This window comes from Ictalurus furcatus, chromosome 23 (genome assembly GCF_023375685.1).
Source record: "Ictalurus furcatus strain D&B chromosome 23, Billie_1.0, whole genome shotgun sequence".
Lineage (NCBI taxonomy): Eukaryota > Metazoa > Chordata > Actinopteri > Siluriformes > Ictaluridae > Ictalurus > Ictalurus furcatus.
Genome location: NC_071277.1, coordinates 2,184,047 through 2,211,338, shown reverse-complemented (window position 1 = coordinate 2,211,338; position 27,292 = coordinate 2,184,047). Strand labels below are relative to the sequence as shown.

General features: G+C 39.4%; 1 protein-coding gene across 2 annotated transcripts; it reads right to left on the bottom strand.

Annotated features, from left to right (window-relative positions):
- Nucleotides 1–675: 675 nt before the first annotated feature.
- cul1b (cullin 1b) lies at nt 676–25,959 on the bottom strand. 2 transcript variants are annotated; one of them, XM_053611057.1, is made up of 22 exons: nt 25,590–25,959; nt 21,230–21,498; nt 20,097–20,274; nt 18,843–19,010; nt 18,396–18,446; nt 18,185–18,275; nt 15,891–16,054; nt 15,461–15,623; nt 12,785–12,915; nt 9,203–9,310; nt 9,008–9,114; nt 8,402–8,450; nt 7,506–7,637; nt 7,145–7,262; nt 6,849–6,925; nt 5,955–6,086; nt 4,560–4,652; nt 3,628–3,675; nt 2,956–3,038; nt 2,711–2,816; nt 1,321–1,434; nt 676–1,214 (listed from the first exon to the last, which is right to left on the bottom strand). In XM_053611057.1, the coding sequence occupies exons 2-22, from the start codon at nt 21,367–21,369 to the stop codon at nt 1,134–1,136; spliced, it is 2,334 nt and encodes a 777-aa protein (XP_053467032.1). In that variant the 5' UTR covers nt 21,370–21,498; nt 25,590–25,959; the 3' UTR covers nt 676–1,133. The 2 variants fall into 2 exon arrangements, with proteins under 2 accessions (XP_053467032.1, XP_053467033.1); XM_053611058.1 differs by lacking the exon at nt 25,590–25,959 and adding an exon at nt 24,200–24,224.
- Between the last annotated feature and the right edge of the window lie 1,333 nt (nt 25,960–27,292).

Here is a 27,292-nt window from a genome sequence, read left to right as displayed (position 1 = left end):
TGTATCTTTCAACGAGAGACGTCAAAGAGAAGGAGTGCTATCGGGGAGTCATATTCTTCTGGTTCACACCTTAAAAATATCCCTAAAATGTCATTTTAAGAGGAGGCTAGGTATGCAGAATTATGTTTAAGATCAACATAAACTGTTTATAAGGTCCTGCATTGTAGACTGATTGACATTTCCAAATTGTGTGTGTGTGAGAGATATTGTGCCTTGTGTCCCGAGTTCCCTGGGATAGGCTCCAGGCTCCCTGCGACCCTGTGTAGGATAAAGGAAGTGGATGGATCTGAAAAAATAACAGCACGGTTCTTGCTACGTGCAAAAACAAATGTACCATGCAGACTACGTGACGTTAATTATCTTACTGCGAAAGTACAGGTTCCAGTTGCTCCTCTGTTTGAACAATGTCCAACTTGCTGCCATTTTGGCCTGCTATTTATAAAATAAAATAAAATAAAATAATAAAAAAGAGAGAGGGGGGAAAAAAAGAAAGAAAAATCTATTTACACAGCCCAAACCTTTGAACCTTTTTTCACCTCCTACACTACGTGTTTCCTCCACTTGGCGAGAAAATGCAAATCCTTTCCAGCCGTGAAATACTTTTGGAAACCAGAGAGCCTCAATGTGTCTAGCGATGAGGTTTCAATTACTGTAAACGAGCACACGACAGACAGCTTACAGAAAATTTAAAGTTTATTCATGACGTTTATAAAACAAACCACACTATACAAATGATGGAGCGGATAAAGGCTGCTTACACAACTCTACACAGGCCAGTTTAACAAATACTCGTAAAGAATTCATGATTTGTTCCTTCTTAAATGCAACAATAACCTCAGCCCCAAGTCATTCAGTGAATTATTAAATTAATCAGCTATGTTTTTCAGATGAGACGCAGAAACATGCAACCCGGAAGTCAGGCCAGGTCTCACTAAGGGTAGGGCGGCCTATTTACAGAATGAAACGGCCATGGAGATCCTGAGCGGCTGAGCCGAGACGTCAGGAGAACGGCAGTGTTATCCCACTGCGTTTAAAGGGAGCTCCAAGTGTCCAGTTCCATGTGCGCATCCCTTGTGACGAAAGCCGAGAGGCTTCGGGAATGATGTTTGAATCTGGCTTTAGTAATAAAGCGCTTAAGCCAGGTAGCTGTAGGTGTCCTTCTCGCCATCGACGCGCTCCAGGTATTCCTTCTCGATCAAAATATCGATGCATTTCTGAGAGACACACGCGCTCAACTTCAGTTTACAATTCCACAGGGAATCTAAAGCATTTTTATTTCGACTCGGCGAGAAGACGCCGTGTTACGGCGCAGCGTTTTACCTTGATGACGGGGACGCGAGGTTTGAATCGTGATGACAACTGGTTTAGTACTTCTGCAAGGAGCTGCTGGTGCTTCAGTACTTTCCTCATCTTCATGATTCTGACGATAGCAGCCTACACACACACACACAGCGAAAGAAAGAGCACATCAAGGAGATGAATCACTAGCTCTTGAATTGTAGATTCAGCAGACTCTAAATTGTGCCTATAATCTGCGCACCTGTTGTTTACTGTAACCCTGGAGACAGGGGATTAAAGTATATTACAATTTATTTCCTGTAAGCAAAACGAACTTAGTCCTAAAGGAAACATCCACCCTGAACTACTTGCATATTCAAGTATACAGTAATTAACACGTGAACTTCAACAGTGTCCAAGATATCGTTGACTTTTTTTAGTTGAAACATCTTTTGTTGGTCTATTTTCACACTGGTGAACAGTTTGCTACATTACCCACAATGCCGTTTGCCTACCTGCTGACAGTTGTAACGGTGGGATTTAGCTTTCGCTACCTAAACTGAGTGATGCAGAAGCGCTTAAATCTCCAAGTCTGTTCGGCTCTCTCCCCTCCTCATCTTAAAACAGATCAGCTTCCCAAGATTCAACTTTTCTGCCGTAACTGTGGCGTATCGCTGCGTTGCATTCTGGAACTTGGAGTCCAGTGTCTGCTGTCTCCACTGTCTCTGTGCTGGATTTCTCATTACTACGACCGTGAAAACGGGGGGCGTGTTTGTCGGGCACCTCCACGGTTGGTTGAATCGCACCTCCGCCCTGTGTGCGTGGAGTTTGCGTGTTCTGTCCGTGCTTCGGGGGGTTTCCTCCCCCAGCCCAAAGATACATCTCTAAATTGTCCGTAGTGTGTGCGATTGTGTCCAAGGTGCCCCTGCCTCGTGCCCCGAATTCCCTGTTATAGGCTTCCCCTTGATGTGACATCAGCACTGCACGTGGCCATTCATTTCTTACAGGAGTAATAAAAATGCCGCACTATGTAGTAAATTGGCACCGGAATCACTAAAAAACTTCATGAATAATATAACCTAAAATGAATTTCCGAAGCGTTTTTAGGGTTGAGATGCAGACACGTCCATTTTAAAAAAAAAAACACACACTGCATTCAACGAACACTTTAACTTTCATGTGTAAATAAATCAAACTCCGCTGGATTCTAATCCCACGCATCCATTTTGTAAATAAGTTCCCACTGCATGTTAATCATAATCTACAATGATGGCTTGATAAGGAAACTACATTTTTATTGAGCTGTGCTACAATTACATCTGGCCCAGCCAAGTGTGTTTCCATATGCCACTTATATGAACGAATAGCACCGTGGAAGACGCTTAAAGGTGGAAAGATATCAAATGTGTCAGCATGCGTCATCTCTCCTCACCTGTATGAGGAGCTTTCTGTCCTCTTCAATGTTTTTGTGTGTCGTCTCCTGCTCTTGTTTCTGCTCCGTCTTCATTGGCACGTTGATGTTGACCCGCAACTTCTTGCTGTAAACGCGGAGAGAAGATACCATTTCTTGGGCTTCTTTTTAAGGAAGGCTTTTATGCACATGCGAATCAGGTTACGTCTTTTAAAAGGTAGTAAAAAAAAAAAAAAAAAAAACGAGGCAGTAGATAACAGACTCACTTTTTATAGCCCAAGAAAAGCTTTATGAGTGTGTCAGGTTTGAAGTCCATTTCATCTACGTTTGCGTTCTCGTCCTCCAGAACCTGAGAGAGGTGAAGTATTTACAATGTCGAGCACGTGTTCAAAACGGGTCGTACGATACATCGCTCTTATTGTGAACACTTCGAAATATCACGGTTTGTCATGCGTCGTTCACTCCGGCTGCAAAACAAATCTCAGTTTCCAAAACCTGCCTTGAGTGTGTGTGTGTTTTTTTTTTTAAATACAACCAACAGGCCATTATCCATCCATCAATTTTCTGTACTACTTATCCTATACAGCATCACAGGGTGGCTGGAGCATATTGTAGGGGACTCCGGGATCATCGCAGGGCAGAATCACGTGCGCACACACACACACACACACACACACACACACACAGCATGTCTTTGACTGAGGTAGGAAACCAGAGTACCCCCAACCACGGAGGGGTGAGACAAACGCGCTAACCACTAAGCCACCGTGCCACACAGGCCGTTATCATAATCTCAAATTATAATACTGACGTCAACAGGGGCCGAGTCTGCAACTTGGACGCATGTTCGTAAATGTGTAAAGGCCAAACTAAAGTAAAAATTCCCGAGTTCCTGAAAAACTTCATGTATTCATTCCAAAGAAGGGATTACCACTTACCAACAACTTGGACTTCAACAGGATTTGCAAAACCTGAACCAAAATATCCTGTTAAATAAATAAATAAATACAAGTTTAATAAAACAAATAACATTTATAAACATGAAATATTGTAACATTTCACAGGTCTTATCCAGGCATTTGTTCAAATACAGATGTTAAACATCATTTTACTTTCTTCCCTGTAGTATATTATTGTATGCACTTGCATCTGATTCTTCATTTCCGGTATACAATTTGGTCATGAGTTGTACATTTGGGGGGGGGGGGATAAAATAGATTTTCTACCTGCTCATTTTCTGCTCGGTTTTCTTTGTTTATGAAAATATTATATCTTATATACACTCCTGGACAAAAAAAAAAATTGGGCCAAGCCAAAATGACAAAAATATGAAGCTTTTAATGGTCTTCTTAACAACAAATCTTTGGTCATAAAATCAGCGAGAATGAAACAAATGCACTCCTGAGACCCTGTGCCACCAGTCGCTAGTCTACTTTTGCTACAGTGAACTGCTTGGGGGAAAAGCCAGAAACAGGGAGATTCACTTATACCGTCTTCGTGTACGCAAAGGTACACTCATGATAATGATTTAAATGTTCGATAGGAAATTCAAACCAACATGTCTGGGTGTACAAAATTGAAATAAAAAATAAAAAGCTGTGCAAAAAGTTACTTAAATAAATATATACATATATTTTTTAAATCAACATGAAAAGCTATCCCATACCAAGTTATTTTATCTATTTGTTTAATTCTTGTAATTTCCTGACCAATGATTTGTTGTTAAGACCATTAAAGGCTTGATATTTTGCCAATTTGGGACCGGCCCATTTTTAATTTATTTTTTGCCCAGAAAGTGACGGAAATATGGTACGATATACAATAGGTACTATTGTACTCTACTGCTGATTTAATGTGCTGTGCTACTCACTACTTTAATCTGTGTGCTGTCAGCCAGCTGTTGAACAGTGTAGCTGTTCTCGGTGTTAAACTGCAGCAGAATGGCCATCTGGAAGGTGGATGCCTAAAAAGAAAGACTAATATAAATGTCTGTATATCATACGAATTCATGGTACAAACACATCAAAAGCAAGAAGCTTACATCTCAAGAACTGGATTTAGAACTTGTGTCTGAAATGAATCCAAATTTTCAAATCTAACTGTTTATTTATATAAACAACATTGCAAAAAACTGCATCAAGTGACGGTATTTTAAGTATTGTAAAACTTAGTTTTTCCTGTTATAAGATTACAATAAACAAAACAGAAGACTAATAAACCCATTTCTAGACATTTTTAAACTTCACTTCTGGCTTGAGGATTTTCTTACATATTTTTTGGCAGATAATTTTGCTTCTTTCTAGAACTAAATGCTTTAAACTGGCAGAATTATCTGGCGTGTAGGGCTGTAAGGTGATTCTATGTGAATCTCACACTTTTTGTAACGTTTGGTTCCATTGTGCTCCGTGTGAACAGGCCATGTGTGTGAGTTTCGTAAAGAGCGAACAAACAGAAACTATATAATGTGTTCCTGGGCAATGATGCTCTCGGGTTCTTCTCCCCTTAGGCTGCAAGTGGACAATGCATTTCAGTGACGCATGAGTGCATTGTGCTGATAAAAGTGAAATGCAGTGCAATAGGGAGTTATATCAATCAATCCATCCTGCACCGCTTATCCTACACAGGGTCCTCGGGAGCCTGGAGCCTATCCCAGGGGACTCGGGGCACGAGGCGGGGGACACCCTGGACGGGACGCCAACCCTTTGCAGGGTAAAAGTCAGCCTACAATGCAGTACCTGGCGGAAATCCCTGAAGCATTGGGAGAACATGCAAACTCCATGAACACAGTGCGGAGGTGGGATTCGAACCTGGAAATGTGAGGCAAACGTGCGAACCACTAAGCCAGGGGTTCCCAAACTTTTCCAGGGCGAGGCTCCCCAAATGGCATTAACATTTGACCGAAGCCCCCCTTTTGCAAGACGTCTTTAAAACACATTGAAAATACAGACTTCTGAATATATCCCGCCTTTTTTTTATTAATACTTACATCTTTACATTACATTAGAAATTGATTGTGTGTGTGTGTGGTTGTCTGAGAGTGAAAAAGAGAAAACATACTAGTGGGAGGGATGGGTTTGGTGGCTCCGACCAAATCGTTGAGCCCCCCCCGGGCGCCCCCTTGCGGCCCCCACTTTGAAAACCACTGCACTAAGCCACCATGCTCCCCGGAATATTTAAACGATAAATTAAACGTTTAACGTTTTCATTTAATGACATATGAGATGACGGATTTGATGTTACAAGATGAAACACAACACGGTCTGACCTGTAGAGTGTATCTGTTCTTGAAGCAGTTGGTGACTAGCTCGCCCTTGGATAAATGGTACAGCCATGTCAGTTTGCGCCCACTGTGTCTGCTGGCATAGAAAGCGGTGAATCTTTGGTAACTGCGCTCCAGCTGGAAATAAGAGGGGGGAAAAAGATTAAGAATCATGACGGTATGAGGAGCATCTGAACAAGCTTTTTCCATCCTTTTTTTTTTTTTTTTTTCAAACTTGGTTGTATTCTCTAGCATAAGAACTTCAATTGAAGTAGGGTTGTATATTCTCCTGTATATCCTGTCGATGCTCTCAGTCTTACACTGTGTTGAAATTCACTGGGAGTATTTCAACCCAACGTATATCGACACAGTGTAAGACGGAGAGCATCTACAGAATATATATGCACTATGACTTAGAGCTGCTTCCATGTGATAGGATTCCTCTTTACAGAAAAGCAACTGGGTCATAGGGGTGAACAAATCAGTAGCCACATCTCGTAACTGAAACGGTTGAAAAGTGACTTTTTTGAGGTCACAAACACGATGTTCTACATGAAAAACTTCAGGATAAAGCTATAGCTGCATAGTTTTCGCTTCCATGGGAACTCACATCCTCATTCATTTCCCTTAGTCTGTATGTCCATATATGTACATGTATGTTATTATTTAGCCTAGTCAGTCAGGATTTCCAGGCAGTGATAACACAGGACCGGACAGCACATTTGAGCTTACTCTTTTCTGGTGGACTAGCTAATGAATTTATCATTTGTTCACCCCTATTCAAATATAAGTCAATCTTTACAGCCCTACTTTAAAGCACAGTTAAAACAAATGTGGCTTTGTGACAGTCAATTTCCTGAATGTGTGTAAGAGTTGGAAGAATTGTGCAGAGAATCTTACCTCTGAAGGCAATGCAAATGTGCATGACTGCTGGAAAGGCCAGGATCCTGAACTGAGGACCTGAATGCTAAAATCCACTGAGGGAAACGCAGACGTGTGTCGCAGACGGACAAAGAAACAGACATTTTAATTAATTAATTAATTAATTAATTAATTAATTAATTAATTAATTAATTAATTAATTAATTAATTAATTAATTAATAGGTAGGTGAGTGAGTGAGTGAGTGAGTATATCAGTTCCTACACACATTTGAGATGTATAGGAGTCTAGCAAAGCGTGAGGAAATGCACTTACAGTCTAAAGGCTCAGAGTTTGAAAGGTGCTTTTTAAACTGCTCGTTCAAGTCCTTACTGACACCGATGTCCTGGAACATGCGCTGCAGTTTGGAGGTGTACTCAAAACCACATGCTTGCTGCAGAGCAAAGATGGTCCAAGAACCACATTACATCAAAATAGTCAAGCTGTCAAAGTGTAGCGCAACAGCACTGGTTTTATGAAAATAAGAAGAATAAATAAGAATAACATGAATGCAAGCAAATCTCCATGAAAGAGCCATTAAACGGACTCATTTGATCTGATTAAATCTAGACAAACGAGCTCAACATAATCTTTCATGATCAAGAAGCATTTGTTTCAAGTCTGCTGTAATACAAACCTTTAATTTGGAGATCATACTGGCCTCGGCATCATCACTGGCACTGTTCTGGTGAACCAGCCTCTTAGCCAGCATCTTGGCATAGAATTTCTGGAAAACATCCTTATCTTCGATGTATTTGAAAACCACCATCTGTAAAAGAAATTGGTCATTTGAAATTGGTTTTTAACATCAAAATAAACATCAGGATTGTCCTAAAAGTAGAGGTGTGATATGCCAAAAAATATTATAGTGAAAGGCATTTCTACGATGCAGGATATTTATCATGATATATAGGTTTGTTCATAGACCGCCAACTCTACAGTAGTGTTGCATTAGAAAAAAAAAAAACTCTGATGATTTATTTAATGTTAAAAAAATGTTATATTTAAAAAAAAAAAAATCAATTTCATTTATTTAAAAAAAAAATACATTGAAAAGGAGAGGAAAAATCTGTAATTTTTTTTTTTTTACGTTTATTTATTTATTTACAATTTTAGTAGGTTAAGAACAAATTTTAGCGTCAAACCAGGTGATTCCCGTCTGTAATTTAATTTATTTAAAAACAAACCAATACAGATGTCATGGCACAACATTTCAGAAAGCATACTGTGACACAATTCATCACGATATCAATAGTATATTGTCACATCACCCAGCCCTAGCTTCAAGACCCAAAAGACAGTTAGACAGGAGTGAGATGCCGTTTTTACAAAAAATATATATGATTATATTATATATAAAATTAAAAAATATATTATTAAACTCTTGTATAGGAGTATGGGCTGACAGATATTAAGCTCACATTTAGTGAAACTGCATCAAAAGTATTACTTTAAATAAGAAAGTACCTAACCTTAGACAGACGTGCCACTTCGTTGTTCAACCATTCATGTTTTAGTGCATGTGACACTCACCACTTGGTTGAGTGTGTCCTCCAGCTCTGCCTCCTCAGGGTTCTTTGAGCTAAATATCAGAACATCAGTAACATTTAAAACGCCAGAGCGCATAAACGTATCACTACAAATTTATTCTCATCAAAGCAACAGATTCTCATCAAAGCCTTCGAGATGGAATTGCATCCAAGCGTTTTTAAAATGAAAATTTAAAAGTGCTTCACAGCCCACGTTATAGAACACGCTGGAGGACAGACATTGTGAGGCAGAGGTTGTCAAACGTTTTACAACCAGGAACTCCTTCAACTGTAAATTAAATTCCATTTACTTCCCATCAGAACAGATTTATAAGATTAAATATAATCCAACTATTCAGATTTTAGGCTTGTTTTTCCAAATGTGTGCAATAGAACTCTGGGTATTAATGAATAATAAAATAGAATAACTTTGAAAATAGTGGGTTGTGATTTAAGTCACTGTAAGAAAAAAATAAAATAAAATAAAGCACAGACCTCCCAGCTATGGTTCACGGACCCCTGGGGGTCCCGTATCACTATTTGAATGTTTCCCCACTTGGTAGCTCACTGCAGTAATTCTAATTAAATACGAATGCAGGTAAGTATTCACCTCTTCTTCAGTAAGGAGTCACAGTATCTGGCCAGCAGTTCTGGAGATTTGCTGGAGGACTGAGCCAGCTTTGTAATGGCGTTATTGTTGATGAATCTCCCACAGGCCTACAGAAAGGAACACATTTAGACTTGAAGCAAAGCGTTCGAAACCCATAAAGCCAAACTAAAACATGACAAAATACAGAATACAAACCTTATCAAGAGCAGCCACAAAGCCTGCATCATTATTAAACGCGGACATCACCAACGCATTGTACTTCTTGTGCACATCCAATATTGTTTGTACATACATTTTAGGATCCTGCAAGTAAAATAGAGCATTTCAGTGACTTTTTATAATTGGAAACAAATGGCTTCCCTTTCACAAAAGGCAGGATGTTAGTGTTGGTGTGAGGAGGCTATAATTAACGATGCCATTTCAGGAGGATGTGGTTTACAGTGCCTTGCAGTAATTTACAATATCCATCCCCACATGTTGTAGCATTACAGCCTAGAACTGAAATTGTTGCTCGTGTGGCTAATCCCACGTTTTCACTGACTTTGGGTGGACGGCCTCCTCTAGTCCTCCCGGTTGTGACATATTCTTTCTATTTTAGACAGAATGATGGACTTAATGGTGCTCTGAGAGATGTTCAAAGCCTGAGATATTTAAAAAAAAAAAAAAAAAAAAAAAATGAACGAACCCTGATTTAGATTTTTCCAGAACCAGTATCAGGCTCGTTTTGATAGCTCCTTGGTCTTCATGGTGCTTTTGTTTAGGTATGTTCTCTAATTGGGACTGAAGTGCATTCAATTAATGTGACTTCTGATGGCAACTGATTGCACCAGAATTAATTTAGGGGTTTCATTACAACTCGTTTGAATACTTATGTAAATCACACACAAAGTTTTATTATTTGTAAATAATTTAGCAAAAATTATGGGCAATTTCGGTGTAGATACATGACCTATAACCCAAATTAAGTCAATTTCAGTTCAAGGTTATAGCGCTATACAATGTGGAAAAGGGGGGTAAATACTTATGCAAGCCATTGTAATTTTACTCTATCCACATAGAATAACAGATCCTTAGTTTAGTAGGTACGGTGCCCTCCACTAATATTGGCAATCTTGGTAAATATCAATAAAGAAGGCTGGAAAAATATTGTTTATTGTTTAACCTTTTGAGCTTTTGCTCTCATGGATAGCAAACAATTGCAAACACAACACAGGTTTATAAAATAAATCTTTGTTAAATATATGTGTGCAACAATTATTGGCACCCTTTTAGTCAATATTTTGTGCTACCGCCCTTTGCCAAGATAACAGCGCTGAGTCTTCTCCTATAACGCCTGATGAGGTTGGAGAATACATGGCGAGGGATCCGAGAGCGTTCCTCCATACAGAATCTCTCCAAATTTCGAGGTCCACACTGGTGGACTCTCCTCTTCAGTTCACCCCACAGGTTTACTAGGAGTTTCAATTTTGGTGACTGGGATGGTCATGGCAGGAGCTTGATTTTGTGGTCAGTAAACCATTTTCGTGTTGATTTCGATGCGTGTTCTGGATCACTGTGCTGCTGGAAAATCCGACCACGGCCCATTTTAAGCTTTCTGGCAGAGGCAGTCAGGTTTTCATTTCTTATCTGTTGAGTCCATGATGCCATGTGTTCTAACAAAATGTCATCTTGCAGAAAAACAGCGCCAAAACATTAAAGGGGACCTATTATGCAAAATTAATTTTAAATAGCGTTTGAACGTAAATCTGTATCAGCAGAGTATGTACACAACCACCCTACAATGGTAAAAATCCACCCAATCCTTTTTTTAATATTCCCAATAAATCATAAACAGTGTCTCAAAATGAGCCGTTTTTATTTTGCCATAACGTGACGTCACTTTGGAACAAACCTGGCCCAGGGCCGCTGCCCTATTAACAGAGATCCTCCCCTGAGTGAGTTGCGCACAGTCTACCATGTTCTCGGAGCTGGAACAGCTACTGTGATGAGCTACAGTGATTAGAAGAATGTCTTAGCTTCGTAAGCATTGTAAGTGTTCTGTTGTTGGCTGCAAGAATAAACATAAGAGTCTTCATCTATTCCTGGCATCACAGCCACTGAAGACACAGTGGAGAAGTTTTATTTTTGAAGCAAACATGCCCCAAAAATACCTAAATTCGTATATGTTTGTGCAAATCAGTTTACACCAGACTGCTTTGTGAACGAGGGTCAATACAAAGCAGGATTTGCTAAAAACTTGATTCTCAAGCATGGATCAGTACCAACTGTTCGTGATCCAGCTTCATATCCATGAAGACGCAAGTAAATCAAAGTTTGTAAATCGCCTTTCCGAATGTGCTCGTTAGCAGATTCCACGGCTAATGCGGCTAAAGTTACCATTGTCTCCGACTGTATTCACGGAGACCGGAGCTACGTAATCATTTTTTATTTTTACCCCGAAAACGCTTCGATTATGCTAAATACAGTAAGGTGATTGGCTTTTTGAAAACTCAGTACATTTTGGGCGAATCATTTTAGTATCCGAAGCACAAGCTGTAAAAGATCATTCGCTGTAGTATTTGAAGCAGGAGGGGTAAAGCACAGCCCACTTCGGGAAAGGGGGCAGGGAGCAACAACTAATTTGCATTTAAAGAGTCACACGAAAGCAGTGGGTTTTTGCTTCCACCCAAAAAGGGGCATTTACAGCATGGTATAATAAATGATCCGTGGGGTATTTTGAACTGAAACTTCACAGACACATTCTGGGGACACCTGAACAACTTAAATTACAATGCTCAAAATAGGTCTCCTTTAAATAAAAAAAAAAAAGAAGAAGAAAAAAAAAAAGAGCGTCACCTCCATATTTAACCGTGGGCATGCGGTACTTTTCCATATGGCTACCTCTCTTTGTGCACCAAAACCACCTCTGGAGTTTATTTCTTAAAAGCTCTATTTTGGTTTCATCTGACCATAGAACCCGATCCCGTTTGAAGTTCCAGTAGTGTCTGGCAAACTGAAAACTCTCGAGTTTTTTTTTTTGGATGAGAGTAGAGGATTTTTTTTTTTCTTGAAACCCTTCCAAACAACTCGTGGTGATGTAGGCGAGTTCGGATTGTAGCCTGCAGTTCTCCAGCTGTGATCCTCGGAGAATTTTTGTCCACTCGGACCGTCCTCTTCACAGTACGTTGAGACAATACAGACACACGTCCAATTCCAGGTCGATTCATAACATTTCCAGTGGACTGGAACTTCTTAATCATTGCCCTGATGGTGGAAATGGGTATTTTCAATGCTTGTGCTATTTTCTTATAGACACGCCCCATTGTGTGAAGCTCAACAACCTTTTGCCGCACATCACAGCTACATTCCTCGCTCTTACCCATTGTTATGAATGACTAGGGGGATTTGGCCTGTGTGTTACCTCATATTTATACCCCTGTGAAACAGGAAGTCATGGTTGAACAATTTCCTGTTCCTAGTCACCCAGGTGTACTAAAAAAAAAAAAAAAAATTAAATAACGATGGGAATATACTTCAAATATATTTTTCTCATTTGAATTCATGGGGTGCCAATAATTGTTGCACATCTATATTTACCAAAAAAAATTTTTTTTTTTTTTTTTTTATAAATCTGTATTGTTTGCAATTGTTCGATATCCATGAGAGCAGAGTGCTTCAAAGCAATACCTGATGAATCAAAGATACAAATATTTTTATGCTGCTAGACACACCATGCCTCAGTCAATAGCAGAAATCATTCAAAATCTTTTCTTTTGTTTCCTGAGTCTGCTGTCTTACATTGAGAGCCGAGTCCCCGCACTTCTCAATGGCTGCCAGGCCTTGGTTGTGAATGTGGGTCTCCAAGAGTTTCTTCAGCTCCCCTAAACCGTCTGTGATGCGTGAGACAAGGTTGTACATTCGGCCCAGATCTGCAGTGCAGGAGATAGAATATTTTTAAAAAAAAATAGTTTTCAAAAATCGTTACATGAAGTACACAAAGTTTCAAGGGAAACGGGACATTCTGAATAAACATCCATCATCAGCTGTGCAAACAAAGTGCTTCTAAATGCACAAATACACTTCACTTTCACCACACGTACAAGCGTGTGCACAGCGGCTATGCGAGTGGCACTGTTCACACACGCGCTTGCGTATCTTATGTATGTGTGGAAGATTAAAAGCGGTGTCCAGTAGATGGCACGTCAGATACAAAGGCCATCTCAGGCCATCTGGTTTCTAAGTCGAACGTTTAGCTATTTCATGCATAGCGATGTTAAACACACCGACAAGCTCCGTTTCTCATTAAAACTTTCTGCCGTCGGCATGACAACTCCGACCTTACATTTAAAATGATTTAGTAATCTAGAAAATCCAGAAGACTAGTACTCAAAAACAGATCTTCTGGTAGTTTAAGAGGTTCACTGTACATGTTCTGTAACAGGAAACCCATTAGAATAAGTACTCAGTCTAGAATAGTACATAGGAATGTGATTTGAGACACAATGTTAGTTTGTTTGTTCAGTTTGGGACACGGTGTCACATGGTGCTCTACTGCCTCCACTATGTAGGTTGGTATCTCACCACGCAGGATATATGCCGTAGCCATCTTGCATACACAGTTAACAGCAAGTATAAATCAGAGTTAAGGCTGAAGAAGGTGAAACTCAGTACATATAGACTTTATCTAATGCATATGTTACATACTGCATGTAGATACAGGTTTAAAAAAAATCTGCATACCTATCTATTGGTATGTACAGTGCTATGAACAAGTATTTGCCTTCTTAATATTCTGATATTTCTTCTGTTTATCTCGTACTAAATAGTTTTAGATCTTCAAATGAAATACTACATAAAACAAAGGCATCCTGAGTAAACACAATACAGTTTTTATTATTATTATTTTTTTACTGAAGCAAAAAAAAAAAAGTTATCCACGACCCATCACCCATGTGAAAAACTAACTGTCCCCTTAAACATAAAATCTGACTGTGCCACCTTTAGCAGCAATAACTGCAACCGAATGCTTCCGATGACTGGAGATCAGTCTTTCACAGCACTGGGGTGGACTTTTGGCCCACTCTTCTCTGCAGAACTGCTTTAGTTCAGCCACACTGGAGGGTTTTTGAGCAGGAACTGCCCGTTTAAGATCCTGCCACAGCATGTCAACTGGTTGAAGTCAGGACATTGACTAGACCACTACAAAACTTTAATCCAGCTTTTTTTTTTAGCCAGAGGTGGATTTACTCCTATGTTTTGGATCATTGTCTTGCTGCATAATCCAGCTGCGCTCGAGTTTCAATTTATGGATTGAGGACCGGATATTCTCCTGTAGCATTTTTTGGTAGAGAGCAGAATTCATGTTTCCAACTATTGCAATTATTGCAAGTTGCCCAGGTTGTGAAGCAGCAAAGCATCCCCACACCATCGCACTTCCACCACCATGCTTGACCGTAGGCGTGATGATCTTTTTGAGGAATTCTGTGTCTGGTTTACACCAGATGTAACGGGACCCCTGTCCTCCAAACAGTTCCACATTTGAGACCACAGAGCATTCTCCCAAATGGTTTGAGGATCATCAAGGTATGTTTTTTGCAAAATTCAGATGAGCATTAAATGTTCTTCTGGGTCAGCAGTGGTTTTCACCTCGCCACTCTTCCATGTAAGCCATTTTTTCCCCCAGGGTCTCTCTGATAGTGGAGTCATGAACAGTGACCTTTATTAATGCAAAAGAGGCCTGCAGTTCCTTTAATGTTTAATTTTGTGGCTCTTTTGTGACTTGCTGGATGAGTCGTCGCTGTGCTCTTGGAGGAATACTGGAAGGTCGACCACTTCCGGGAAGGTTCACTACAGTGCCGAGTTTTTCCATTTGGCGATAATGGCTCTCACTCTGGTCCTTAGGAGTCCCAGAACCTTTGAAATAGCTTTGTAACCCTTCCCAGACTGATGTATTTCAAATCACCTTCTTCCTCGTCATGTCTGGAATTTCTTTCAATTTTGGCATAGTGTGTTACTCCGTAAGACCTTTTAACCAACTTCATGCTTTTGAAAAAGTCTTGATTCCAATGAACGGAGTTTGCAGTAATCAGGCCCGGTCGCATCTAGCTGAACCCCATTGAAAGCATTTTCATAGATTTGGGAAATTAGTAACTACGTTTACATTTATTTACATATACATTTTCACACAGACCCAGCTGGTACTGGATAACTTTTCTGCTTCAATAAATATCATCATCATTCTAAAATGTATTTTGTGTTTACTCAGGTTGCCTTTGTTTTTATCCTAGATTTTGTTTTAATTTCTGAAACAATTTAGCACGAGACGCAAAAACATAAGCAATCAGGATGGGGCAAATACATTTTCATAGCATTGTACACTCTTCTTAATACGTATCGACTTGTTGAGTAAAAAACAAACATCGGTGTCACTAGAACCAAGGAAAAATCTCTCGTTCAATTTAAGAAACCGTTCACCTTCATTCTTGTCGGCGTCCAGAAGGTTCTGGAACTCTGTGTGGAAAATCTCCAGGTGTTTCTCTATGAGAACCTGTTCACACTTGCGAGCCAGCTCGTCTTGTGTGCTTTCATGAAGGTAAACCTGAACCCGCCGCTGCTCCTCCAACAACCGTGCTTCTGCCTGCATACATGCACACACACCACACGATTCAATATGGAATACAATGTCTGAAATCCCCATCTCTCATATTTAAATACAAAGCCAGCACATTCAGTGGTTTCGTATTTTTATTTCGAACCCATATTCCGACTTTCATGACTTTAAAGTACATTTTAAATGGACAGAGTTATGGATTTCTCTGCATGCAAAAAAAAAAATTTGCAGGACAGATAGTAAATGGGCTCTCACATGACGACTCAAATTCTGGTAGGGTCGCTGATAACCCACCTTTTTCATGTATTCAGTTACAGGGTTTTGTTGAAGGAACTCTGTGCTTTCCCTTGTGTAGAAGCGTTCTGTATCGGCCAAGAACTGGCTCTCAAAGTACTCTTTGTATACAGATAGTGTGGGTCCTTTAGCAAAGGCATCGTCCTCATTCAGGCCCAGTTCAACTGTGAGAGACAAACAGAAGTGTTATGCGTTATGTGACATGTGCTGTGACTTACAGAGCTTTTGTTTAGGCATCATTTTAACGTGGATATTTAGTGATTACTGACTGGAATATTAGAAAGGAGGGCTACAAGCTAATACCTCAATCAACAATGAAACTCAACGGTGAAAACTTTTGGGTTGAGTAATGCATTATATCATAAAATGTCATCGCTGCAATAATAAGACTGATGTAAGGTAAACTATAATATATACACTTAAAGGCAGGTAGGTGGCTGCATTCAGATTTTTTTAAGTGTTAAGTTTGTTATCTTATCTTATCTTATCGCCCTAGTGAGTTCATGCTGAAATCTCACATCTAGGCGGTGTTTGACTCGGTGTAATCATCTGACATGACCGTCACTTATAGGATGCATGAATTCACAGTCCAGGCTAGAGAGAAATCAGCTCCAGACTCACTTTTTCATACCATCTTGTGTATTTTTTTTCTTACAAACATTGGACGTACTTTTGCACTTGTCCAAAATAATCCACCGCAAGACATTTAAACAGCCAATAATCTGATCTGGATGCCAAAAATTACAACCCCGATTCCAAAAAAGTTGGGACGCGGTGTAAAATGTAAATAAAAACAGAATGCAATGATTTGCAAATCTCATAAACCCGTATGTTATTCATAATAGAACATCGAAAACATATCAAATGTTTAAACTGAGGAAATGGACCATTTAAAGGAAAAAAAAAAGAAAGAAGTTATTTTGAATTGGATGACCGTAACAAGTCTCAAAAAAGTTGGGACAGGGGCAACAAACAGCTGGAGGTTAATTGGCAACAGGTCAGTAACATGAGTGGGTATAAAAAGAGTATCTTAGAGAGGCGGAGTCTTTCAGACCTAAAGATGGGCAGAGGTTCACCAATCTGCAAAAAACTGCATCTACAATTTGTGGAACAATTTCAGACTAATGTTCCTCAGAGTAAACTTGCAAAGACTATGAATATCTCATCATCTACGGTACATAGTATCATAAAAAGATTCCGAGAATCTGGAGAAATCTCTGTGCGCAAGGGACGAGGGTGAAAATCAATATTACATGCCTGTGATCTTTGGGCCCTCTGGTGGCACTGCATTAGAAACACAGTGAACACAGTTCGCCGTGCCATCTACAAATGCTGGTTAAAGCGCCATCATGCAAAGAGGAAGCCATATGTGAACGTGATCCAGAAATGCCGCAGTCTTTCCTGGGCCAAAGCTCATTTAATATGGACTGAGGCGTGAGAAGTGGTGAACTGTTCTGCGTTGAAATTATTTTTGGAAACCACGGATGCCGAGTCCTCTAAACTAAAGAGGACTAAAGAGGAGAGGGACCATCTGGCTTTTTATTAGCACTCAGTTCAAAAGCCTGCATCTCTGATGGTATGGGGGTGCATTAGTTCCTATGGAATGGGCAGCTTGTACATCAGGAAAGTCACCATCAATGCTGAAAGGTATATACAGGTTTTAGAGCAACATATACTTCCATCTAGATTCCATCCCATCTTTACTTCTGAGAGACTCCGCCTCTCCAAGATACTCTTTTTATACCCAATCATGTTACTGACCTGAAGCCAATTAACTTAATTAGTTGCTAAATATTCCTCCAGCTGTTTCTTTTTAGCAACATTTACTTTTCCAGCCTTTTGTTGCCCCCATCCCAACGTTTTTGAGACGTGTTGCGGCCATCGAATTCAAAATGACCTTTTTTTCTTTTCTCAATACGGTATATTTACTCAGTTTAAACATTTGATATGTTTTCCATGTTCCACTGTGAATAAAATATGCGTTTATGAGATTTGCAAATCAATGCATTCTATTTTTATTTACATTTCACACCGCGTCCCAACTTCTTTGGAATTGGAGTTGTATGTCTTTTTAGCTTCGAAATACAGGTGGGCTTAGCCCTGCTAGCCCAATTATACCAGATTTCTTTAATAATGTGTCTTATGGCTTGGAATGACTTAATTTCTGAAAAAAAAAAAAAAAATGGTAACTGCATTTGCATATGCATTAATTATGGAATGCATCCCTTCAATTACATAAGTATTAAGTCTTTTCTTTTGGAAAAATAGTAAAAACCTCTTAAGCTGAAACCCACCATAGGACTGTACAACTCCACTGATCAGCCTGGTGTTAATAGTCTCGCCGTTTCTTTCTCTCTCAATGAGTTTCAAGACGGCATTCGTCACCTGGTGTGAGCAGAGGTGGTATATGAGAAAACCGCACAAACGCAAACTGCACTTTAAAGATAGCAATATATAAATAAAACAGCAATGTATTAAAAGAAGAAGTCTACAAAGATGGCCCACCTGCTTATTTAGAGGTCTGAATAAACACTCTCTCCATGTCACCAAGGCAAGCTGGAGAAGGAAATTAAAAAAGACTGATTTATGAAAGGAAAAAAGTCAGTGATATCCATGAGAACAGTGTGATGACAACGTCCTTGGGATATTTTAATAAATTTCTTAGTGACACGAGTCCTACTTTCAGCTACGGAATAAAATACACTTGCTTTCACCCATACACCGGCAACACGCATAAATGACAGATACCAAAAAGTGTGTTTTAAAGGAGTACAGAAATGGTACAAAAGCAGCAAAAAAATATTTAAACAAAAAGAACATGGTCCTATGTATAAACTGTATATTTTTCTTGCCACAAGTGACAACCCGGGCATGACCTCTGCTGCTTTCTGCCTTTTGATGTGAAGGCAAGGCGTGCCAGTTAAAGCTGTAGTAGACAAATGAACATCTTACCGAATAGATTTCATAAATTCCTTTCCGCCCTTCGTCACACTCCCGGCGTACCCAGTGTCTGTTGAGGTAGGCGCAAATCCCATTTAACACTTTACTGGAAAAGCGGTAGTCCTCCCACTGCTGTGTGTAAAATTTCAGAACGCTCTCGTCCATCAGATCTTCCCCATCCTACCACACACACGCACAGAAACACACATGGCACCAAAAGAGCATGGAGATGAGGCACTAAGCATGTAAATCCTTTAACAAAAATATTCTGCTCACAACTTCACAAACAAAGTCTTTTCATTTGATTAAAAAAAAAAAATAAAAAAAAATCATTAATAACAAATAACAGTGGTGGAAAGCTCTTTTTTTAAATAGTATTATCCTGTATAACGTCCTCTCCGCAACATAAGTATGATGGCATGCTTAGTCCAGTGTTTGTTTTTTTTTGTTGTTGTTCTGATGAGAAACAATAATAATAATTAAAAAAAAAAAGTGTAACCTACAGCCTACTATATGATTTACACCAATCAGCCATAACATTAAAACCACAGACAGATGACGTGAATAACACTGATTATCTCCTTACACCGACACCTGTCAAGGGGTGGGATATATTAGCCACCGAGTGAACAGTCGATTCTTGAAGTTGAGGTGTTGGAAGCAGGAAAAACGGGCAAGCGTAAGGATCTTAGCAATTTTGACAAGGGTCAAGTTTTCCGCAACAAACCTTCGGAGGTCTTGTGGAGTCCATGCCTCGACGGGTCAGAGCTACTCTAGCAGCACAAGGGGGACCTACACTATTAGGCAGGTGGATTTAATGTTATGGCTGATCATTATATACATACGTTTGTTTAAAATGTATTTAGGTTTGATTTATGTTACATCAAGTTTATTGGCTAACTGTATTAGCTACGTACACTCACCAGAGGCACCTACTCTCTGCTACTTCCTTCCAAGCTATATTTTAATTTATAATGTCTCTACACACATTTAACGAAAGGTCATATATGACAGGATAAGATGAAAGCATATTTATAATGGTGGTCCACACAGGATTAGGACTGGTACACGGAATCATCTGAGCCAACAGTTTGGATACTTTATTGCATCATCCTATTCGCATAGAATAGAGAAAATCTTCAAACGTCGCTTGCCATGGTCATCGAAATCGCAGCTGCATGTCATGCATGGAGTTCAACAACGAATATGTCATCTGTCGCTTTGTCCGTCGTTATTGTGAACACAGGGTTAAGACTAATACTGTACCTTCAGAAGATTTGTTAAATAGCTCTTGAGAAAGTCCTTAAGTCTCTTGTAAAGTTCAAGCCCAACAAACTGTGCTCCCCCTGGAGTGGGAGACTTCTTGGAGGGTTTGGTGGGGGGAATGCCTGCACCCCTCGCCTGGTTTGACTGATGGACACTGGTACAGTAATTGTAAACATGTCTGGCGACTAGGTCAAGGAAGTCACGGAGAAGATGGTTAAAAGATTTTCAAACTTTTCTTGAAATGCCATCAAGCGTACGACTCCCTAACCTGCGTACATTTCCAACAACCGACTACAGTACAATAGAACGTGGATACAATACAGTGTGGTTCAGTGTTGCGTTTTGAGGAGTGGGAGGACGGAGAGAGGCGTAGAGGTCATTCCCTATTCACTGGTTATGCCACCTACTCTACCCATACAAAAAGAGGACTTTCTAAACAAGTCTTGAATTGTCCGTGAATACGATAGCTGAAGCTGTAATCTGATACCAAAATCACTACAGGAAGCAGTGCCTTTATTCTGCGGTCATACTTATTGTCTGTAAATCTGCTGTATTTGTACTTCTCTCAGTTGCAGAACCTGTGAGGCCTGTCAACATGCTGCTATATAGACTGAGCAGTTAAGGGAGGGTTTATGAATTTCCAGCTACAGCAAGTGATTATGGTATTCCTGGTATGTGTGGGTTTTAATTGACTCCCAAGGCTCAGATCTGTCAGTTTGTTCACGAGCTGTATTCACTGTAAAAAAAAATAAAATAAATTAAAATATTGTACTGTTTGCATGATTTTGTGACGATCGGTACGTAATCTCGAACAGCACGAATATAACAACAGCACTGTGTTGTACTCTGAGTCTGGACATGTACGAGTTTATGTTAGAATATACATCTACACTCTAAAATGAAATGAAGTAAAATGTTAAAGCCTCTCAAGTCTGGAGAGTGTGCCCCCAGATACTATTGCTGTCAACATGAGAGATTCCTGGAATACACACCGTGACAACAGCAGTATTCAAGGGCACTCCCTCACAGTGACAACTGACTCATCATTTCACAACATGTGATGTGGAATGCGTAATGTTATGACAGTTCATGACATGAAGTGAACTTCCTTCGTTGAAACTCATTTAGGATACGTGTAGAGCGCCATGTAGCGGGACTTGGCCATGCTCTGTCGCGTATACACCTGTTGAATCCCTGCCCGCAGGTCATCCCAGATCTGGTCCAGCCCAATGTGTTTGAGCCCGTGCGGGTTCTGGTTACTGTTGGACGACATTGTCTCGTCACTGGCCTGCTTCTCTTGTCTCCTTTCTGCCTTCCACTTAGAAAATGTCAGTGCTTCACAAACACTCCATGGTGGACTGTCCAGATACGTGTGCCGAGTTCACCAACTTCACCAGGTGACCTACAGAGAAAGACACAACAAAAAGGTTAAAAACCTTAAAACAAAATAATTCGGATTAGATGTAGGACACTGAAATTAAACAGCCGTACTACTAGCACGATCCTTTAGGAAATAATTTATAACGTGAATCATGATAAATTATGATGACCGGCATTAACATTGCCCAATCGCTGTTCCACTCAGTGCACAAGTTCCACATCTCAGTAAACATACTCCTCGTGTATTGCTACATCTTTCCGAAAATAGATTCATGTGCACAATTTCAGGAACGTCACTGTTTCTATGCTGTCCTATGATACAGTGTGAACCTTCATGTTTAGTCTTCCAAGTAAATAAGAACAGCTGGGGTTTTAGCCACTATGCTTGGTGACTATTAATAGCTTCATCTACACTTCTCATGTTTACAGGCAGCTGACAGAAGCTGCAATAAAATCACCCCCTGGTGACTGTAAACCTGGATAAATGAACGTTAAAACTTTTACACAGGAAAAAAAGGGAACTGGAAAAAAAAAAAAAACAATAGCATCAATATACATACTATGGCTTTATCTAAAATATCTACCAGGGCTGTATTCAAGAGCGCCACTGTCAAGAGCGCCAAAATCGAGTCAAGACCGAAGGTTAAGGGGGTCGAGGACAAGGCAAGATAGAGTCCAAATGAAAGCAATACCGAGTCAAGATTGAAACTAAAAACTATCAAATCTTTTTTTTTTTTTTTTTTTTGAGGATTTCAATTTCATATATTATAAATCAATTTTGCACATTCTCTCGAGAATTCTGTATAATCATTACGGGCAATAGATCTAGGCATATAATCGTGTTACCACTAGTAGTTTTATTGGGCACAAGCAAGCGACTGATATTTGTTCAAGAAAAAATGTGGCTCTAGTGACAAAAAAAAAAAAAGGGTGTTGAAATTCCAAATCTGTTTAATACAAATAAATATAACGTTTTATATTTTACTGCATTTCATTTTTTCTCAAAGCCATTGATAGGAAATCTTTATCAGTCACTGTCAGCAACTGTTCTCAATTAATTAGCCTTCTCCACTAGCTGGCTTCATTCGTGCAGTCGTGTATTGCGCCAATGATTAGGATTGATTATGTTTTCCAATAGAAAGAATTACTTCTTGCCAAATTTTGTGCGAGCAAAAAAAGACAACACAAACACAATTTTTACAGGCTCCTCATCGCGACCAAGAGCATATTTAGTAAGACTAACGACACCAAATACCGAGTACAAATGGCAGTAAGTCCAAGTCATTTTTAAATTAGCTGATTCTACACTCTAGATCAGGGGTGGACAATCTTATCCGGAAAGGGCCGGTGTGGGTGCATGTTTTCATTCCAACCAATCAGGAGCCACACCTGATTCCACCTGTTTAATCAGTTGATCTTGGCTTTCAATAGACTCAGGTGTGGCTTCTGCTCGGTTGGAATGAAAACCCGCACCCACACCGGCCCTTTTCCGGATAAGACTGCCCACCCCTGCTCTAGATGGGATGACAGTTCATCGTAGGGTACCATGCACAAACACATTCACACCAAGGGGCAATTCATCTTAGCCACCCATGTTTTTGGGAGGTGAGAGGAAAACTGAGAACCTGGAGGAAACCCATGTGGACATGAGAAGAACATGCACAGACATTCCACACAGTCAGTAACCCCCTCTTAGAATCAAACTCACGACCCTGTAGTTGCGAAGGTTAGGGTTAGGTTAATTTTTATTATATATTCATTAAAATATTTTGGAACTGTATAGGCATTCCATGCTCATACTCAGTTTTTGCTCTCTAGATTGTGTCCTTTCAGCACAAAATATGACCAAGACAAACAAAAACAAAAAAAAGGTGAATACGACCAACGAACAAATGTTATGCTTTTAACCGCCTTTTTGCTATTTTGCATATTATGAATACGTTATTCTCCAATAACCGCACATCCCAAAGTGTTTTATTTCTTACATACCGCAAAATTCTGTCTTTTTATTTGTTAAAGAAAGGCATGACATACTTTTTAAAAGCCACTTATGTCTACCCCACAGGTGTGCGCCCATGAATGACAATATGTGTCACTTGCAGCATTTTTCCACCAGACAGTGGTTATTAATCTTGAATCTGGAGCTATATATATATATATATATATATATATATATATATATATATATATATATATATATATAACCTGATTAAGTTAGTCCTTATCACTTACATCATAGCTATAAACAGTCATTCCTTCATCAGCCTCTCTTTTTCTCTCACTTGAAGTTAACAAGACAAATTTCTCCGCTTGTTACAAAGAAATCATAACGTCCTCTGTCCTGAAGACCATTCCATGGTGTAAACTACATTCTGACTGTTGAAAAGCGCTACACCTGAGACACCTTCCATAAATGTTCAATAAACTTCTCCTTACTGAAAGGTTCACCATATCAACAATTATGTGTTTCTTCGTTAAATAACATTTTTTTTTTTTTTTAGAACAAGTTCATTAATATAAACCTTTTACAAAATTACAGCCAGCACTACTGTCCGAGCTGCAGTCATAGACAACTAAATCAACACCTTCTGACCAATGTGAATTGAGAGAATTCAGCAGCACTGCAGTATAATATAAAATAGGCTGTTTGTGCTTTTATTTATTTATTTATTTTATGGCATGTAAAATACATTTGTGAATGAAAGCAGTATTTTACTCATCACCTTACAACCTCCAGACAACTTCTCCCACTTTCACAGGTCCTGTAAAGTGATGAGGAACATACACCGGTACTTAATCAGGTTATATATATATATATCTCTCCAGATTCAAGATTAATAACCACTGTCTGGTGGAAAAGTGCTGCAAGTGACACATATTGTCATTCATAGGCGCACACCTGTGGGGTAGACCGGGGTCAGTGAGTCTCAGACCTGTGAGTCTAATCCATCAGGCATTTCACTCCACCACTTCCTGCCTAAAGGCCTGAATTCAGCTCTGATTGATAAACAGAAACAGCTTCAAGTTACCATTTACCTGTACACTTTATAATAGATAACAAGGCTTTACTATTCATTATAGCCCTAAGGCTGATATGAACACTTATTTCAACAAAATTCATTTAAAACTACAAAAACAAACAAACAAACAAAAAAAAACCCTTCAACTAAGTTAGCTAGGATAGGAAGATAGTGAGTTAAAGTAAGCTTCATTTCGAAATTAGCCGCATTTTTGGCTAACCTTTGACAAGGTTTACGCTGTAAATCTTTAAGTATGTTATTTTCTTCGCGAAACGCATTCGGTTAAACAGTACTATCAACAACCTTAGCTTTTAAATCTCCATTATTATTATTATTATTATTATTATTATTATTATTATTATTATTATTATTATTATTTTTCACTCGTCTTCCGGGAAATCGTTCGTGGTACTATGATTGGCTACCACTCACAAGTCGTGCTCCAATTGGACACTGTCACTGCGTTTATAAGGTTGATTCAGCAGCCAATCATATTACAGGAGGCGGGTTTTTTTTTTTTTTTTTTTTTTTAAGGAAAATATCACGAAAATATCGCACCTCATATTAAGCCTTTAACGTTATTATATCGTTATGTGGTTGACAGATAGGGTCGATGCGCCACATTTTCAGTAAAGCCAATACGACCTGTTCACAAGAAGAAGAAAAAAGTGAACAAAATAAACTTGTCTCACTTGCCTACACTATGAGCTAGCTAAAACCTTAGCTTGCTAACCATCAAATTACGCTCTCTTGAACGAACCACTCACATCAGATGTACAAATAATTAATAACACGTCCAACAGGATCACCAATATGAACGTTTTATTAGAAAATGCAATAAAAACAAACAAACAAAAATATAATAGCTAAGTTTATGTATAGCTACTAGACACAAATAGGTCGGTAGACACGCTAAGCTAACTAATACGTAGTTCGTGAGAATGTCGCTAAAATGGCCTCATATTCAATGCGTCAGCGCAAAGCTAGACTGCCGAAAAAGCGATATTTATCAAAAGGGACCAACTATTGATAAAATATGATCCATTTTGTGGACTGACAATTTAACAGGCCCTTTAAAAATGGTCAAACTTACCATTGTCCACGCAGCTCAACTAGCTCCACTTAGATCTTCTACCGCCCTTTAGCTTCACTGAGGCAGCAAACTGAGCTCAGAAACACACACTCACTCCCCTAGTGTTCATGTCCTCAAAATTGGCAATATTAACACTACACATAAAAGTGTTACAGAATATAACAGAGTAATTCTGAAAATCGTCCACACCTGTGAATTTAGGACCTAGCAACCTGTTTTAGGTTTTATATGAAAGAGAGACAGAGTGAGAGAAATAGTTTGCATCTCCCATGGTTTCTCAGTTTTAAAAAAGAAAATGTATTTCTATTGTACAATTTACCTGCAAAAACAAACAAACAAACAAACAAACAAACAAACAAACAAAAAAACACCTGGAATAAAGTTGGTTTGATGTTGGAGGTTCGATATTCTCGGAGATGCTGAAATTAAGGGACCGTCTCTAAAGTGACACACGACATTGTTAAACACGATTCTGACTTCAATAGCACTCGAAGGGAATGACTTACAGTCATATCACCCAGTGTAAAGTGTTCATCTAGGTGTCAGGTATAATACACACCTTTTTAGATTTTTGATATTTAACCAAATAAACTATTAAATCATATGCAAATATTGGCATGTATTTCACTACTACATGGGCTCATACACAAAATATACCATGATTTAAAGCTCAATGGCATTTGAAGGGAATGATGTACAGTCACACATCCGACTGGAAAGTGTTCATCTAGGTGTCAGGTATGATGCACACCTTTTAGATTTTTGACAAAATAAGCGATTAAATCGTATGTAAATATTGCCATGTATTTCACTACTATTTTTGGGTTAACCGGTGTTGTCTTTCTCTCCAGGAGACAGTGGGTCTTGGTGTGGGACAAGGGAGGCTACCTGCATTTATTCGGCGGTGTGTGCCTCACAGCGTGCTCAGTGTGCCAACACAATAACTTCCTTATGGTGTAGGTAGTGTTTGATTTTGGTGTGACATGAGGTGGGTTTGGATGACCTCCCGAGCTGTAGCTGGCCTGCCTTGTTCCCGTCAAGCCTGGGCCTGGAGAAGTGCTTAGTTTTAAAATCCTTATTGTGCTTATTGTGCACAGCTTCTAGAATGACTTCCTATGCTGTAGTATTAATATTTCCCTTGACTGGAATTAAAGAAGGCCACACCTGTTCCAGCATGACAATGCCCATGTATACAAAGCTAGCTCCATGTAGACATGGTTTACCAAGGGTGAACTCGAGTGTCCTGTACAGAGCCCCGACTTCAGCCCCACTGAACATCTTTGGCATAAACTGGAACGCCACCTTTTGCACCAAGCATCCTCGCCAGATTTCAGTGCTCAATCTCTTGTGCTCTTGTGGCTGAATGGGCACAAATTCCCAAAGCCACATACCACAATCTAGTGAAAAGCCTTCAGAGACGAGTGGAGGCTGTTATACAGTAGGAGCAAAGGGGGAACAACTCAATATTAATGCCCCTGGTTTTGGAACGGGATGTTCAATACTTAGGTGTCCACATACTTTTGGCCATATGGTCTATATGATTTGAAGCTGATTCACATTACTTCTTTACGAGTCTTCTTATATGAACATTTTGCATTTTGATAAGCTTCCAGCTTATCGATCTGCTATTTGGCAACCAGAAACATACCCCATTATAATTAATAGTTAAATTGCCATGTTTTTAATGTCAATAACAGCAGAAA

Excerpts from the sequence above, each read along its gene's own strand:
- cul1b (XM_053611057.1), bottom strand. The coding sequence starts at position 21,369 with ATGTCGTCCAACAGTAACCAGAACCCGCACGGGCTCAAACACATTGGG. Across the intron at positions 6,087-6,848 it reads CATTTGCATTGCCTTCAGAG|CTGGAGCGCAGTTACCAAAG; the intron begins GTAAGATTCTCT and ends TCTTATTTCCAG. Across the intron at positions 4,653-5,954 it reads AGAACAGATACACTCTACAG|GCATCCACCTTCCAGATGGC; the intron begins GTCAGACCGTGT and ends CTTTCTTTTTAG.